Raw genomic sequence first — 16,690 nt, 5'->3', positions numbered from 1 at the left:
CACTCATTGTTTTCAATGAGTCATTCTGGTCTCAATCTCTAAATTCAGGTCCTCTAATAAGTGTCTTGATGGTCATTTTGGGAATTATTGCTCCGTTAATAAGATTTGAAGACTTATAGTAGCTTTGATGTCCGCTATATGAGCATTGATTCGGACTATTGTGACAATATTTCACTAAGTTTAATGTTACTTGATTATTATACCTGCCCTGTTAGCATAATTTAGCTAAATTAGCTACATTGCGCCGAGGTCCGAGGTAGCAGGATGTGTTTCCAGAGCTTATCTGGAAGGTTCTGGCTCCAAATGGAAAAGATGGCGCCAACCAGGAGCTGCAACTCTGAGCTTCAAACCGGCTCCAATGAAACCAACAGGTGACGTCACTCCTCGCTGCGTCCATCTTTACATACAGTCTGTGGTGACCTTTCAGCACTTCAACTCAAAGCTTACATGTAAATCGACATTTGAACGTCTTGGAGCGATTAAACTACAAATTCTTCTCAGCTCTTTATCACCATTTTAACCGCCGTTTCAGCTTCTCTCAGTAAATCTGTTTTAAATGTCACGTCAGGTGAAACTTCATTTCTTTTAACATCTTCATCTCCTTTTACTGCCACACAGACATTTCAGAAGCTACAAAGACTCAACATGTTGAGTTTAGTGCTTAACTGAATCTTCAACTTTTTTCACTTTGACATCGCAAATACTTCTGAAGTTTACTGAAGCTGAAAATTCAAATCCTTTAGCAGGTAAACGCACTTTTAACTGCCATTTAAACGTTCAGTAAGTCTTTATTAACTGCCACTTCAACTCTTAGGGCTTAGGGCTTCAACTTCAGGTCAAAATAGTTTTCTGATGCCTTTTCTTCAGCTTTTACTGCCGTGCAAACATATTTCAAAATTGTTCTAAATCGAGGCGACAGATTTGGTTTCTGGTTGGATGATTTCACTGAATAAATGAACTCAGATGTGGCTGTTAGCAGCACTTGGTTTTGAATTTGAATTGTTAATTGGATGCAAAGGTGTTGATTGATTTAGCTGGTCTGATGATATGAAGTCAGTCACATTATTCACATGCAGACACAACAGTGTTCAGTGAATAATGAATAATACGGCCTCAGGTGTTTGTTGGGATTCTCTCCACAATTAACAGCCTGTCTGCTGTGTGGTCAGAGAAAAATATAATATTCTCTATATTTTCTTATACAGAGTTTCCCTTCAAAGGAAATTATTTGTCACAGCACCTCGAGCCATCCAACCTCCAAATATAACTTGCTCAGGCCTAAGCAAGTCATGTTTATTTATTCACATTTATTTGTACACCTATTCAAAAACGGTCCAACATCACTGGAGTCACGTTGCAAAGTGTTTGTAGTGAAGTTAGGCCGACTCATTTTGTTAGGAGACGCTTGGTGTGGCGAGGATGCTGCTCTGCCTTCTCCAGACACCGAGCTTCAGTTGCCAATAGTCCTGGAAAGAGTTCTCACATTTGTGTTTCCTTATCTCTCTCGCTTCAAGGCAAGAAAACTTTTCCCACCATGTTGCTGTGGAGACGTCGTCTTTGCTTGCTTACTGACTGCAGTCAAAACTCCAGCAACAGTTGTAGTATATAGTAGGGATGTGCAGAGAGCCCAGTGTTTATATTTGTATCTGTATTTGTTGAGGCAGCAAAATTATTTGTATTTGTAATCGAATAAAAGTGGAAAGAGGCTTAAAAATCCTGTTTTTGTTTTTATTACACTTATAATTTTAGATAATTAAAGATGAAAATGACAGTGATGTCCAAATTAAGAAATGTGCATCATGTAGCAGGTGGATGTGACTCCCCTCACTGTGACCTGCTGATAGACGTCACAGCGGAGCAGAGGAGAGACACTGATAGCGACTATAACTGACCTGCTCGCTGGTATTTGAGATGTTTTGGTTTTTTTCTTCCCAAAAACAAATAATTTTAAAAATATTTGTATGAAACAAATATTCGTAAAAAAGCCAACTATCTGTGCTTTGCCGAATAACGTATTTGTATTCGGGCACACCGCTAGTATATAGAACAACTTTACTGTTCGGCTTGCGGCCTTCATCAGGGTCATCATGAAACACATCACAAACGACATTTAAAATAGGGTATGAAAAATTCAAAAAGGTAAAAAAAAAAAAAAATACATCCACACTCATATCAGTCCTACAAAGATGGGTTGGGTATATGGTCATGTGGCTTCAGATCAGTCGTTGTCTCAGACTGTATATATATTGGTAACCTTCCACCTTTTTTTAAAAATACACAAAATTTTCTCTGTATTAAGTTGAAAGTGACAGAAGTAGAAGGTATCCATCATTCTTTATTTCATATTGAATATAACTGAAACTTTGCTTTTGATTTACAACTTAACATATTATTTAATACAATAAAACAAATGAAAATATTGGTCCCCTTCACTTAATATTTAGTAGCTCAGCCTTTGGAGGCAGTAACTGCAGTCAAGCTCTTTCTGTAACTCTGAATAAGGTTTCTACTCTTCTTCACTGGTAGTTCAGACTCTTCTTCACTGGTAGTTCAGACTCTTCTTCACTGGTAGTTCAGACTCTTCTTCACTGGTAGTTCAGACTCTTCTTCACTGGTAGTTCAGACTCTTCTTCACTGGTAGTTCAGACTCTTCTTGAGCAAACTGCTCCAGTTCTCTCAGGTTTGATGGCTGCCTTCTCCCAACTACAAGTTTCAGCTCTTTCCACAGATGTCCAGTAGGATTCAGATCAGGACTCATAGCAGCTACTTCAGAATAGTCCAACGTTTTCTTCTCATCCACTCTTTGGTGCTTTTTGATGTATGTTTGGGGTCATTATCCTGCTGGGAGACCCATGACCTGTGACTAAAACACTGGGCTGTATGTTTCGCTCCAAAATGTCTTGATAGTCTTGTGATTTCATTGTGCAGCACAGATTCAAGGCACCGAGTGCCTGAGGCAGCAAAGATACCCCAAAACATCACTGAGCCTCCTTCATGTTTTTCTTTTCTTTAAGGCTTCATTTTTTCTTCTGCAAACACAAGGATGGTGTGATTTACCAAAAATCTCTAATTTAGTTTCATCTGTCTACAGCACATTCTCCCAGAAGGACTGCGGCTTGTCAACATGCCTTTTGGCAAAGTCCAGTCCAGACCAGACCATGGAGCCAATTTTCATTCAGACAGCGATGATGTGACTTGAATCTATTGTACCTTGAACTTGAGGATCAGCTTGGATCTATACTGAAGTTTTCTTTGGTTCTTTCTCGACCGTTTGAGCAATCCTTCTGTTCAATCTCGGGCCAATTTTCTTCTTGCGACCACATCCAGAGATGTTGGCTACAGTTCCACGGGCCTTAAACTTCTTAATAATACTGGCAGCAGTGGTCACAGGAACATCAAGCTCTTTGGAGATAGTCTTGTAACCTTTACGTTGAACGTGCTTGGCTATTAACTCTTCAGACCGCTTTCTAGTTTTCCTTCTGTTTTCCAAGTTCTTTGTGATGCACACAGTGGCACAAAACAACAGAGTGAGCAATTTTCTCCTTTTAAACTGGCTGCATGAGTGATTATAAGACTGAAAGCACCTGTGATAGTAATTAAAACACAATAGTCTGCTTAAAGTATCACTACAAACCAATTATTTCTAACTACTTCTAAAGGGCACCAATCATTTTGTTCAGATTATTTTATAATGTCTTTGTAGAATAAACATGAATTCAGTTATTTTCACAACTTTTTTTGTTTTGTTCCACTGCAAACCAAACATAGACACGCGATGATAGTAAAATATCTTTTCATTTCAACAATGAATGGTGCATTATTTTCATAAAATGCAAGGAAGGGTACCAATAATCTGTATAAGAGACATAAGTGACATCATATTTCATCCATAAACTGGAGACTCTGTTAAAAACACACAATAGATGAGCAATGATATGATTAATCTCATGGCACCCACTTTGGGAACCACTAATATATCATATTTTTCTCTATATAATGAACCGGGACATGTTCTTCTTAGTAGAATCTTTTCTTTTGGCTTCAGTTTTTCTGTAAAAAACTGATTTGTTGCAGAAGAAGTGGTTGCTATCTGCAGACGTCTGCTCTGTGAAGCCTCGGGGGTAAAAAAAAAAACCTCCGGCTGTTAGATGTGACATCTCAGTCTGTTTTGGGGACTGTGATGTAATCTTCATCTGAGCATGTCTGAACGCTCCGAATCTGCTGCCTCAGTCACTTCTCTGGGAAAAAATAACCCGGGGCAAAAAAAAAAAAAAAGAACCTGCCTGCCGTCGGCCATTTCTAGCCCTCATCAGATCCGGTGTCCAAGAAACATGAACATGTCAGTCACTCAGCTGTTCACAATATGACCTAAACTCCAAGGTCCAGGTGTCATGATGTGACCTAAATATGGAACTCGGGTTACATGATAAGAGGTGGTTGTATATGAGGAGAGATGGACACCCATCTGTGTTTAAATATGGATTCAAGATTCAAACTGATGAGACAGAGCTAACCTCTTAACAATATGAATTATAACTTAAAATATATAAATAACTTAACTGAGGCTTAAAGTAAGAGAGTGACATTAAAACTTGATGTGATTTTAAAAACATTAGAATTAAAAGTAGTTACAACTAATTCAGTCTCAGTCAAAACTGTTTTTATACTTCTAGCTCCTACTACTTTTATGTATTTATTATTTTTACAGCATAACATGTAAGTGGACTAAATACAATACAAAGAACATGGAAATACAACAGCTGCAGTGTTGAAAATGATAAAGAGAAGGAAAGCTGTTATCAAACCAGGCCAGAACTTCACTTTTTTGTGTTCAGTGTCAGTAACGGAGAAAAATACACCATTCACCTGGTATCAGACTTAGCTGAAGTGCTGGAGCTAAAAAATATCAAACTGAATGAAAAAAAGCTCCTGCACACTCAAATCTGTGCAAGAATCTTTCAGAAACCGTCGTGCACTGAAGGTCTACGTAAAGATATGGTGGAGTAATGGCGTCCAGAGCAGAGAATGAAGTCACACACAAGATATATTGTGCGTCACTTTTGTTCAGCCTGTTGTGGACACCGTCGGGCAGTCATGCATTACTTTGTGACACGTAACAGTAATCTAATTACTTAGTTCAGTGACAGTAGTGTAAGAGATTACAATTTGAAAATCAGTAATTATATTACAGTTACTAATCCCAGTAACGCGCCGTTCCTTTTGTTCCTGGTTTTAATCTTTCTCTATCAAAGTAAATAAGTTAAATTTGTAACTGAACAGTAGCAGCAGAAAAAGGCTGATAAACTATATTTAGGGGAAATCTCAGTGAATCGCTCCACCTGTCCTCCAGATCTCCCCAAAGACAAGATAATGAGCAAAATCTTCCATCTGGCAGCTCTCTTACAGCAAACTCTACCCAAAAAACTGTTGTCTGAATGTGCTAAATTTAATTCTGCTCTAATTAGTTTTGTGTCAAGAGGCTGCAGAGCAGGCTGGGCTGCGCCTGTGGTGATCAGAAACAAATCAATCATCAATTAGTCAGTCAGAACAGAGTGTTACCAACTCTGATTTGTAGAGACAGTCCTGCCTCTCAACCAAATCATCTTTCTTCTTCTGTATTTAACACATGTAGAGACAGAAAACAAGACGTTGAAAGTTTACACAAGCAGCTTACAGCATGGACGCCTTTATTGTCCATTAGCAGCTAACTGTTAGCCTCTGTGACCAGCGGTGGAAGAAGTACTCAGATACTTTACTGCAGTAAAAGTACCAATACAGCAATGTAAAAATACTCCATTACAAGTAAAAGTCCTGCATGAAAAATCCTGCTACAGTAAAAGTACATAAGTATTATGAGCTTGATGTAGTTAAAGTATTGCAGTAAAAGTACATAAGTATTATGAGCTTGATGTAGTTAAAGCATTGCAGTAAAAGTACATAAGTATTATGAGCTTGATGTAGTTAAAGTATTGCAGTAAAAGTAGTGGTTTGGTCCCTCTGACTGATATATTATTATATATGACATCATTAGATTATTAATAGTGAAGCATCAGTGTTAGAGCAGCATGTTACTGTTGTAGCTGCTGGAGGTGGAGCTAGTTTACACTACTTTATTTATATAAAATTGCAAGGAATGGATTTAAGCTGCTAACGTTAGTGTTTGCTAACGTTATTTCCAAGGCCAAGAGGCTAATGACATTATTTTGTGGGGTGACAGGTTATGTTGGAAAAAGCCGATCATTGGGTGTTACTGTATCAATACGGCTAATGTTAGCAGCTAATATTAGAGATAAATTATGTCTGTCAAACACAGTTAATCCTCCTTCTAAAGGTGAAAAACACTGTATGAAAATATGAGCAATGAATCATAAATCTAGCCTTCATGCAGTATGTTCCTCTGTAGTTAGCATCTATATTTAGGGTTGTGTTAGTCTTATAATACTGAACTATAAGGACTAATTAGCTCTACACTGCTGTTCAGGAACACTGTATTTCTTCATGTCTTCCTCATGTATCATCAGCTGGTGCGGACGTTCATTTCTTACCTGAGCTTGAGTTTTGGAACAACTCCAAAAGCGTTAGCGTTAGCGTTAGCTACTAAATTAATTGTTCTACCCGGTAAAATCGACAGCTAGAAATGAGAAGCTGAGTTTTGATGGTAAATGTGTTTCCAGGACTGGATACCTCTCTGTGTATTACTTACAAAACATATCATGAAAAAATTAAAGTTGCAATCTCAGACAAAGTATTCACAAATATGCCACTAAAAAAATTAAAGGAAGAATACAAAAGTAAAGCAGCAGACTTCAGTTTGTGCAGAACGAGAGCATCACAAGCTGCAGGACTTCAACACGGTGTCATCAGTGTCGTATGTGTGTGTGAGTACATGCAGATGTTGCTGACGGTGCGTGTTTCCATTTATAAACTCTGCTCGAAGGCTGAATGTTACATAAATTATGACATTACATTATTTATCATTGATGCCCACTCACCCGCTCCGCCGACTGAGCCGTCCCGAAGAAGATGGGGATGAAGGCGAGCCAGATGATGCAGGTCGTGTACATAGTAAATCCAATGGGTTTGGCCTCGTTGAATGTCTCTGGCACGCCGCGCGTCTTGATGGCGTAAACAGTGCATGTGACCATCAAGAGGATGCTGTAGCCCAGCGAGCAGATGAGCGACAGGTCGGAGATGTCACACTTGAGGACGCCGCGAGCGTTCTCGGGATCCTGCGTGCGTTGCTCGCCGTAATCCACGAAGGTGTGCGGGGGGTCGGCGGCGAACCACACCAGGACGCCCAGCAGCTGAACTGAGATGAGTGAGAAGGTAATGACGAGCTGGGAGGCCGGGGAAATGAAGCGTGGCGCTGTCACGGCCTTCTTGCCCTGCTCGAAGATGCGGTGGATGCGGTTCGTCTTGGTGAGCAGCGCGGCGTAGCTGAAGCACATCCCGAGGCCCAGGAAGATGCGGCGGAAGGAGCAGATGACAACATCGGGCGCGGCGATCATCGGGAAGGTGATGATGTAGCACAGGAATATACCCGTCAGCAGCACGTAGCTCATCTCACGCCCCGAGGCACGCACGATTGGCGTGTCATTGAAGCGGACGAAGGTGACGATGACAAACGTGGTGGCGATGATGCCCAAAACAGAGATGAAGACGGGCACCAGCGCCCAGGGCGAGTGCCACTCCAGCTTGATGATGGGGATGGGCTGGCAGCCGGTGCGGTTGTGGTTGGGTCTCTTCTCGTAGGGGCAGAGCTCGCAGCTGAACTCGCTGGCCTGGACGTGATATCCCTCGCAGCGCTCGCAGTGCCAGCAGCACGGGACGCCCTTCACCACCTTCTTCCTCTCGCCGGTTCGGCAGGGCAGGCTGCACACCGAGGCCGGCAGGGAGGAGTCGCCCGTCGTCCACTGCAGGGCCTCCATCTGCAGGGAGGACGGAGGAACCAGGCTGGTTAACATTCATCAAGTCTGACTTATAAACATGTTGTTTTCCATATTAATATCATTACTATTACATTACAGCCTTTAATGGTGTTAAAATCATTGACACTGGTTCGTGGTCCTTACGTTTAGATGCAGCTGATTGGTCCAGTGTCCGATGACCTTGTACTCTGCCGTCGACCTGTTGTTGATCTGATACTGGAAGATGTCGTAGCGTCCAGGAGCGTCGCCGTTCTCGTTAAAGATGACCGGCGTCCCCGCACTTCCTGTAAAAAAACACAAAGCAAAGAACTGGTGTCAGATGTTGTTGTCTTACTATATATTAATTTCTTTTACTCAGTTAATCAGTTTCTTTACTTTTGCAGCCGACAGAAGAGTCTGTTTGTCTTTTTACTCTCATTTCTTCCTGATATTCTCTGTTTTTTCTGTGGATGTGATGCATTTTCCTCTCAGTCTGACTCATCTTTATCACAGTTTCGCCGCCAAAACAACCACACAAACGTCTTGTTGCCATATTGACTAAATCCCTCCTGCCAAACAGAAATCTCATGCTGTTTGACACTGTTTGCACCCAGACAGCAGTTTAATAATAATAAAAACAACTGAAACATGAGGGAAATAACATCTGCTGACTCCAGTCAGACATGATTTCTCCAGAGCAATGATGTAAAAACTGCTACATACCGAAGTAATATGTAAAAAATAATCATATTCTGAGGATTTACATACTTACTACAGGCAGATTATCACCACATATTTAACAAAACAAGCTGTTTTTTTTTTTTAATCCATGAATTTACAGAGGATACTGTCCGCCCCCTTCAAAAATCCCAAAACCATTTTAAAAAAACATTTGAGGCTCATTGTTTTCATTCTTTACAGATTTTCATTAATACATGCATGATTTTTTTTAAAAGACAGAAAAGCTCAGAAAACGCTGAAAAGACTGAAAAGAAAAAATGTAAATGAGCAGCTGATCATCTCACAGAGAAATTAAATAATAAAAGGATGAACTACAGACTGTTTTACTGCAACATTTTTATGCTTTTTATATCTGATTTATTTATGATATATCCACAAAGATGAAAATAATGAGCCTTAATGAGTGATGTTACTCACTACTTTCTGACAGTAAGCACAGTACAAACAAGCTGTGTTTACACTGACAGCACGTATTTAAATTTTTTTACAAATCCAGATGGCATTCAGAATTTATTGTTGTCAAATTCTCCTGCCTGCCAAGATCATAACATTTAGCTTTCCTAGTTTCTAACAAAACATATTTGGTAAAACAAAAAGTAGGAGAACAGACTGTAAACATGATTTCTAGAAGGCGGGATCGGGCTGGAACGTGCGCGTGTCCACATACTTTTGGCCATGTAGAATCAGGAACACTAAAAGCATCAGTTTTAAATCCAAATGTAGTATTTTACAGTGTTTAACATCAGAGCTTCAGTTAATCCTCCTAAACTTCAGTCTTTTCTCTCAGCTCATGTATTCACTGTATTGTGTTGTTTCGTACAATAAGTGCTGCCTTCATGGCTACGAGGCGAATTTAACATCGGGGACGGCGGAGTCTTGAACTTGAAGCGGATTAGTTTGGAGCTGCTGAAGCCGAGAGGAAGAGCAGCAGATTGGAGTTAAAGAGCAGAACAACAAAAAAAAAGAGAAAAGAAACAGATTTATAATGAAGCGAGTGGGCGTCGGTTTTGATTCTATCCTGCCCCGATTTCCTTCTTCAACATGAATAAAAGCATCACAAATCACATCAGCGCGAGAGATGAATCACCACAGCTCGCCTCAGGATGTAGAAACCCCCCCCCCGCCACTCCAACGCCGCCACCTCGTCCTCTCCATCCCCCCACTTCACTTCACTTCATTTCACTTCACAGAAGCTGTGTTGATACAGAATTATCATCCTCGCTCCACATTATTTCCAAACATGGTAATCACGATAACTCTGTGGTGAAACATGCTGCAGCTTTGTCATTAAACACAATAAAGACGCTGCACAAACACACGATCTGTCTTAAAGGATAAAAACAGACGTTACAGTAGAATCCAGAATATAAAGCTCTTTGAGTCTCTTAAAGGAGAAAACCGCTGGGTTCACATGTTTAATCTTATTTCCTTTAAAGAAAAACATACACTTAAAGGACAGTTCACAATTTTACAAGTCTGTCTGAAACCAACCAGTCAGGAGCCCAAATGAACAGTGAAACCTGTTTTTCTTGCTGTAATCATTCCTCCTGTTCATACTGACCATTAGAAGATCCCTTCATAATGCACTTACAATGGAAGTGATGGAGGACAAAAATGTATTTAAAAGTTTATCTGAAGCTAATATGAAGCTTCAGCGTCCAAATGAGTCAAATCAAGTAGATATCTTTCAACATTACAGTCTTTTTAGTGCCAAAGTTCCTCTTTTTGTTACTATACTTCCACCTGCAGCTCAACAGGGAAACACTGTCCGAGGAAACACAAAGAGGGAATCTGATGCTAAAAAGACTGTAAATGTGTCAGATATCCACTTGATATGACTAACTCAGACTGCTGAAGCTGAATAGAAGCTTCACAGAGACTTTTAAATGACTGTGTGGACACACTGTGGATTTTGGCCTCCATCACTTCCATTGAAAGCACATCTGAAGGATCTTTTAATATCCAGTATGAACAGGAGGAATGATTACAGCGAGGAAAACCTCTTTCACTGTTACTATGGACACCTGACTGCTGGTTTAAAGACGCACTGGAAACATTGTGAACATGTTCCTTTAACATACAATAACTGCTAACTAAGCTAACAACTAACTACGTTGCCGTCTGTCCAACTGGGGGTCTTTAAGGGTCCCAGACCCAGGAACTGAGCAGGAGGTCTGCTTCATTGTTATCGCTGTGAGTCTTGGTTCTGTATTTCAATAAGTATACCTCTGATCCTTCCTCTAGTGCCACCCTCAGCTCAACAATGAACTTTTACACAAGAAATATCCAAATCTAATGGTCACATTGTCATGAAATACGGTGTTCTCTCCTCGGTGGGTCTGTTCAGGTCCACCACACGTTGGATCTGGTCTAATTATCCTCAGATCTATTTAGATCAAGACATGCGCCAGTCTACTGATTTTACCACCGCAGTGAAACATGCCGACCGTTTCCATTACCCGTCATTACCGTGATTATCGTTGTGTCACTAGCGAGGACCACACCATCAACAAAATGAGTTTGGATGATTTATTACGGAAAACAATTAATGTGCACAGTTCTTCCGGTTGCTGACTGCGTTTTGGGGAAGCTTATGGGGAATCCGCCACAAACCCCTCAGGACCCTACGAAGGAGAGGAAGAATCAGGAAAAAACAGGAAGAGCGGAAGAAGAGGAGAGGGTTAGGTGGTATTTATAGGAATGCTGGAAGTGGCGTGATCCTGCTCCTGAAACTCCGCTCAATAGCTTCATTCTCAGAGGATCTGCCTTCATCAGCAGTTTGATTTTGTTTAGCCTGTAAGAGTCCAGTTAATAGCCAGCAGACAACACTTACTACAAAGTTATTGCACTCCATGTTGTTTAGCCACAAAGAAGAAGCTTTCTACTGGTCAAACAGATGCAGAATAACCAGAGAAGCTCCTGTCTGTCCAGCTCTAGACACCATGACTTTCTATATTAACATTAGCCGTAGTGAGCTGCAGTTCACCTGACTGACAAACTCAGTTCAGTCTCGTTCTTCCTCTCTGGTCTGTTAGTCGTGATGTGTAGACGGTGTGTGGAGGGGCGGTGAGCCACTGGCTGTTAGATGAATTTAACTGTCAACATCCAGCAGATAACACTTACAAACTAATCAAGAACAGGCACCGATCGATCAATTTCATCAGGGAATGTAATGAATTTTGTAAGTATGCATGTGTGTGTAGATTCTCAGAGACACTGAGCTGCATTTAAAGTGATTTCCAGTCAACTGTCTTGATCTTTCTTCCTCGTATTATTATTATTATTATTTGTAAGATTGAGACAGTGTATCGAGGTCTAGTAAAAGAGATTTTTATTCTTTGCTTTCCAACTTGTTTCCACTAAGCACATCTCTTTAAACCCGGTCTGACTGACTGTGGGACTTTATTTCTAAGTCGTCGATGCATTGATGCTTCTGCAGTCTGTGATTTCACAGCTGGAGCTCGTCAGCAGATCAGAGCTCTTCATTCAGAGAGCTGATACTTCATTAATCCACCGGTCGGACCCGAACCCGATCCGACAGCAGCGGCTCTTCTTCACCTCGCTGACAGGCGGCGCGTGGTGTCGATCTGAAACACAGCAGAGCGACGTCTCAGACTTTTATTGAACTTGTCTCCTGCATCGATCGTTTCTGGGGACCGTGGCGGACGGCGTGGGCGGTTCGGAGCTGCAGCCTGTCAGCTCGTCCATTCATGTGTGTGATAATGTCTCCCAACGTTCACATTCACTCAGTCTGACTGCAGCTTTCAACATTCACTCTGCTGCCTCCTGCCCTCATTCAGCTCTTCTGTCATTTTCAACTGAACTGTCATTATCATTTTATGATTTCTCTTCAGATTGGCTTGTTTTTATTTGTCACATGTAGAGCTGCAATGATTAGACGATGGACAGAAAATAATCGCCAACTATTTTGAGTCTTTTTTAAAGAAAAAAATGTCCCAATTCTCTGATTTCAGCTTCTAAAATGTGAATATTTTCTGGTGTCTTTAGTCCTTTATGACAGTAAACAGTAAACTGAATATCTTTGGTTGAGGACTGTTGATCGGGACAAAAGAAAACATTTGATGTCATCTTGGGCTTTGGGAAACATTGATCGACATTTTTCACCGTTTTATAGACCAAACGACTAATGATTTAATCGATAAAATAATCGACAGACTAATCAGTAATGAAAATTACTGTCAGTTGCAGCTCTAGTCAGATGTCTTCGAAAAAGTTAATATCTGCTTTTGCACAATATTTGACAGGTCAGAATTGTATTTCTGGTAGATCACAGCAGATGACTTCCAATGTTGGCTTTCAGCCTTGGTTGCTAAGGTGGTTGCTAAGGTGTTTCCATGTGTTGTTCACTCTCATATTTCAGATGTGATTCAGCTCCAACATGTACGGATGGATTTGAGAAGTTGACATTTGGAGTAAAGAAGGAGAAAAAGAAGTGAAATCCTGCTACTATAGTTTGTTTACGTAGCCTCCGGAGCCGGAGGAAGCTTCCTGAAAGCTGACCAATCAGAACAGAGTGGGCTCATCAGGAGGGCGGGGCCTTAAAGAGACAGGAGCTGCTAGGAGCTGTTGTTGCTAAGGTTTTCCCCATATGTTGTTCACGTTCATGAAGAATGAGGAAAAGTAGTAAAACCTGCTTCTACAGTTTGTTGACGTAGCCTCCAGAGCGGCCGGAAGTCGGCCAATCAGAACAGAGTGGGCTCATTAGGAGGCGGGGCCTTAAAGAGACAGGAGCTAAAACGGCCTGTTTCAGACAGAGGCTGAACTGAGGGGCTGCATAAAGGACCAGTAGAAGATAAATAAGGAGTTTTTAACTGGAAATCATGCAAAGATATTCCAGTAGAGCCCCAGAATATAAATATAGAGCTGTAGATGTGCAGAATATGTCGTCTTTAACTGGCTAACAACACATCCACAATAAGCCATTTGTTTCTCCGTCACTTCCTTTCTAACACTAATCTGGCATTTTTCTCACCCACATGGAGCTTTTCCAAAACTATCTCCAGAGAAGATAAATCTTGAAATGTCAGGTTGGTATTTCAGTGTGTGAACGGAGAAAACTGAGCTTTACAAAACTATGATGAAAACCTGCACAGTCACATTCGGGGGGGGGGGGGCTGTGTGGCAGTAAATTAAATTACAGAAGACAACTTCTCTCTCTTCTCTACCTTTCTCTGTGCTCTCTTATTTTAAATGTCAGTACAGCTGAATGCGGCGCAGCTGCTCCCATCAACCTGTATTTATTTATGCATATGTCAGACGATGTCACAATAATAAAATAATGATGTGATCAGCAGCGCAGCGCAGCGGCTTATGAGCTGGTTAACAGGTAGTATTTATGAGCAGCAATAAAATGACTATTTTACATCATATATATTCTGTTGAAACATGTGTAAACGTTAAAACACAGTATAGATGATCACACAGAGCAGCAGGAGACAGAACAGAGGTCTAACCCGACTGTATCACGCTGCAGCTTCACCAAGTTCAATTTATGACTTTTACTGACAGTTTTAATACCACTTGGAATCCAATTTAATGCTATTATGGAATTTCCCATCTTTAGGGGTTACATTGGGTCAAGCTACAATTCTTAAGTAGAAGAAGATATTCTCTCCTCTCCTTCAGACTCAGAGTAACTGTCTGTGATGTTTGGGGGAAGCAGAAGCCTCTCTGATAAAGGATAAATTGGCGTTGCCGTGGTGACCAAGGTCGGAGGGGGCCTTCCTTGACAACACAGATAGGTGACTGCATAGATTCCTTTGGCACAATCATTCAAACCAGAATGTGCTGACGGTCGCCTGAAGTTCGATGCGACGTGACCTGAACTAACACGAGTAAAGTGTTTAGAAACTAATGAACCAATTATATGAATGTTTTCATATTGTAGGTCGATCTGTTGGGGTTAAAGACTAAGAGTCAGACCTCCAGAGGGCAGAACGGGAAGAGACATCATCTTGATGTTCAATAAACATTCTCAGCATTAAGACATCGAAGGCTCGTGTGCACTTTCCACAGTTACCTGTTTCATAGACAAAGTATGAAAGATATCAAAAACCCATCAGGGGTAATAAGGTCTAGAATTATTTATCAAGTGCAATGTGAAACGACTTTTGTCATTATTTCCTTGCAGAATATAATGATCATTCCCAATAATATAACTAATTACTTATTAATCATGATCAGATGTGGCTGAGCAGCAGAAGAAGAATGGATGAATGGATTAACAAATGAAAAATAATTAATTCATTTACAGTCAAACGTCTGGAACAATAGAATAGCTGATTTTCCAGCCGGGTTTTGCTAAAATCACATTTAAAAAAAAACATTTTATAACTAACATCACTGCCTATAGCAGGCTAGAAAACATATTTCAGACCTTTATAAATGAAATTCAAGTCTTTTAAATAAATTCTATGCTTTTTAAGACTTTTCAAGACCTGCAGATAAACTATGAAAAGAAGAAGAAGAAGAAGATTCAGTTGTTTTCTGTGTTTCCTGGGTTTTAGTGCGGATGGACAGCTGTATGAAAACAGACATCTTTGCAAACTTTGTATGCAGAGAGACACTAGAGTATGTTGAGTAGAGAGGATCCAGACATTAGAATAAACCAACTCAGCTGTGTCATGTAGAACAGAAACAAAGGAGACGGAGTTTGGATGGTCGACTGCTGCTGTGAAGAAGGCATCCCCGTTCCTACATGAGATAGAAACCCACATGAACATCTCACTCTGGGAATGAAAGAGAATGTTGAACTACTCCTTTAATGCTTCCACGGTGCCGTAACAAATGGCAGAGTTCTCTCTTCCTGCTTTGTTCAGCACTTTTAAAAAAAGCTGCATATTTAAAGTGAAGTCACAGCGGGAGACGATCACATATTCATCACCTCACCTACAGTATCTGCTCCCCCCTCCTCCTCTTCCTCCTCCTCCTCCTCCTCCCTCCATCACTGATCCGACTGAAAAAGGGTTCTCTCTCTTCCTGCAGCTCCACAGGGTCAGTCACGCTGCATCCCCCTTAAAAACGGCAACAAGCAGCTTTTATCGCCTCTTAGTAAGCATCGGCTGTCCAAATGAATCAGGGGGGAATCTCCCTGACATCCTCACTCCCCCTCTTCCTCCCTCCCACGCTGCTCCCTCCCTCGCTCTGCTGATCATGTTCAAACAGGAACGTTGCCACAAAGGCCTCATGCAGATGGCTTTAGCACAGCGAGCGCTAACATTAGCACAAGTGTCTCGATTAGCCTCCCGACGCTCCTCTAAAAATAAGCACAGGGGCGAGGAGCGCACGGCTGAGTTGCCGATTAGCCTCCCGGCCGCTGCTGCCACGGAGCGCCGCTTCGCTCTGGATTTTCCCGCATTTCATACATGGAATTATGGGTAACCCCACTGCCCCATGTTCAAGAGAAGTGAAGCAGAAAAAAAAACAGAGAAGCAGCTCGAGTTTGATTCATGTCAACGTTTGATGTATGTGAAGGTTCAACCGAGCATGCTGCTCACAGATTCACACAGGAAAGCCCCAAACACAGCATGACATCAGTGTGTGAGTGTGTGTGTGTGTAGACCTTAATAAGCTCGATCAGGCACAAAACACACATGCGCCACATGCTGCTGAGCCAGGACTCAGCGGTGATGCACGTGTGCTTTCGCAGCGCACGGAGAAGCTGACATGTTCTCCGAGGCTGCAGGTTAACTCATCGTTTCATCATATTCAGGTCATCACTGACTCTATAAAAATGTCAAAATAAAGCCAAAATGTCTCTCTCTGGTACCCTGAGTCCACTTGTTAGGTTTCTTCTGTATTTACAGGAAGCGCCGGCGTGTTTTCATCCAGGAACAGGCCTCAGTAGTCGTCTCAGTCGTCTCTTCTGGGTCCTCACAAGGATAGAAATACAGTAACACACGAGCACATTATATCCTGGATCTGCTTTTTTTGTGTCGAGTTGAGAAAGATTTCTCCTCCGGGCTTTAATCTGAAAGATGACTGACTAATCTTCTTGTCTGTGACACGTTTCCTGTTTCTGT

General features: G+C 41.3%; 1 protein-coding gene across 3 annotated transcripts in view; it reads right to left on the bottom strand.

Moving 5' to 3' along the window:
- Positions 1-16,690, bottom strand: part of LOC137183662 (metabotropic glutamate receptor 8-like) — a 160,702-nt gene that overhangs the window by 22,298 nt on the left and 121,714 nt on the right. For all 3 annotated transcript variants that reach the window (XM_067590855.1, XM_067590856.1, XM_067590857.1), the window contains 2 exons: positions 8,073-8,212; positions 6,993-7,928 (listed from right to left, as the gene is read on the bottom strand). In XM_067590855.1, coding sequence (XP_067446956.1) covers positions 6,993-7,928; positions 8,073-8,212 — 1,076 coding nt within the window. The remainder of the gene's footprint in view (positions 1-6,992; positions 7,929-8,072; positions 8,213-16,690) is intronic.

Source organism: Thunnus thynnus, chromosome 5, assembly GCF_963924715.1.
Source record: "Thunnus thynnus chromosome 5, fThuThy2.1, whole genome shotgun sequence".
Classification (NCBI taxonomy): Eukaryota; Metazoa; Chordata; class Actinopteri; order Scombriformes; family Scombridae; genus Thunnus; species Thunnus thynnus.
Note: the sequence above shows the minus strand (reverse complement) of the source record. Positions and strands in the feature narration are given on the sequence as shown.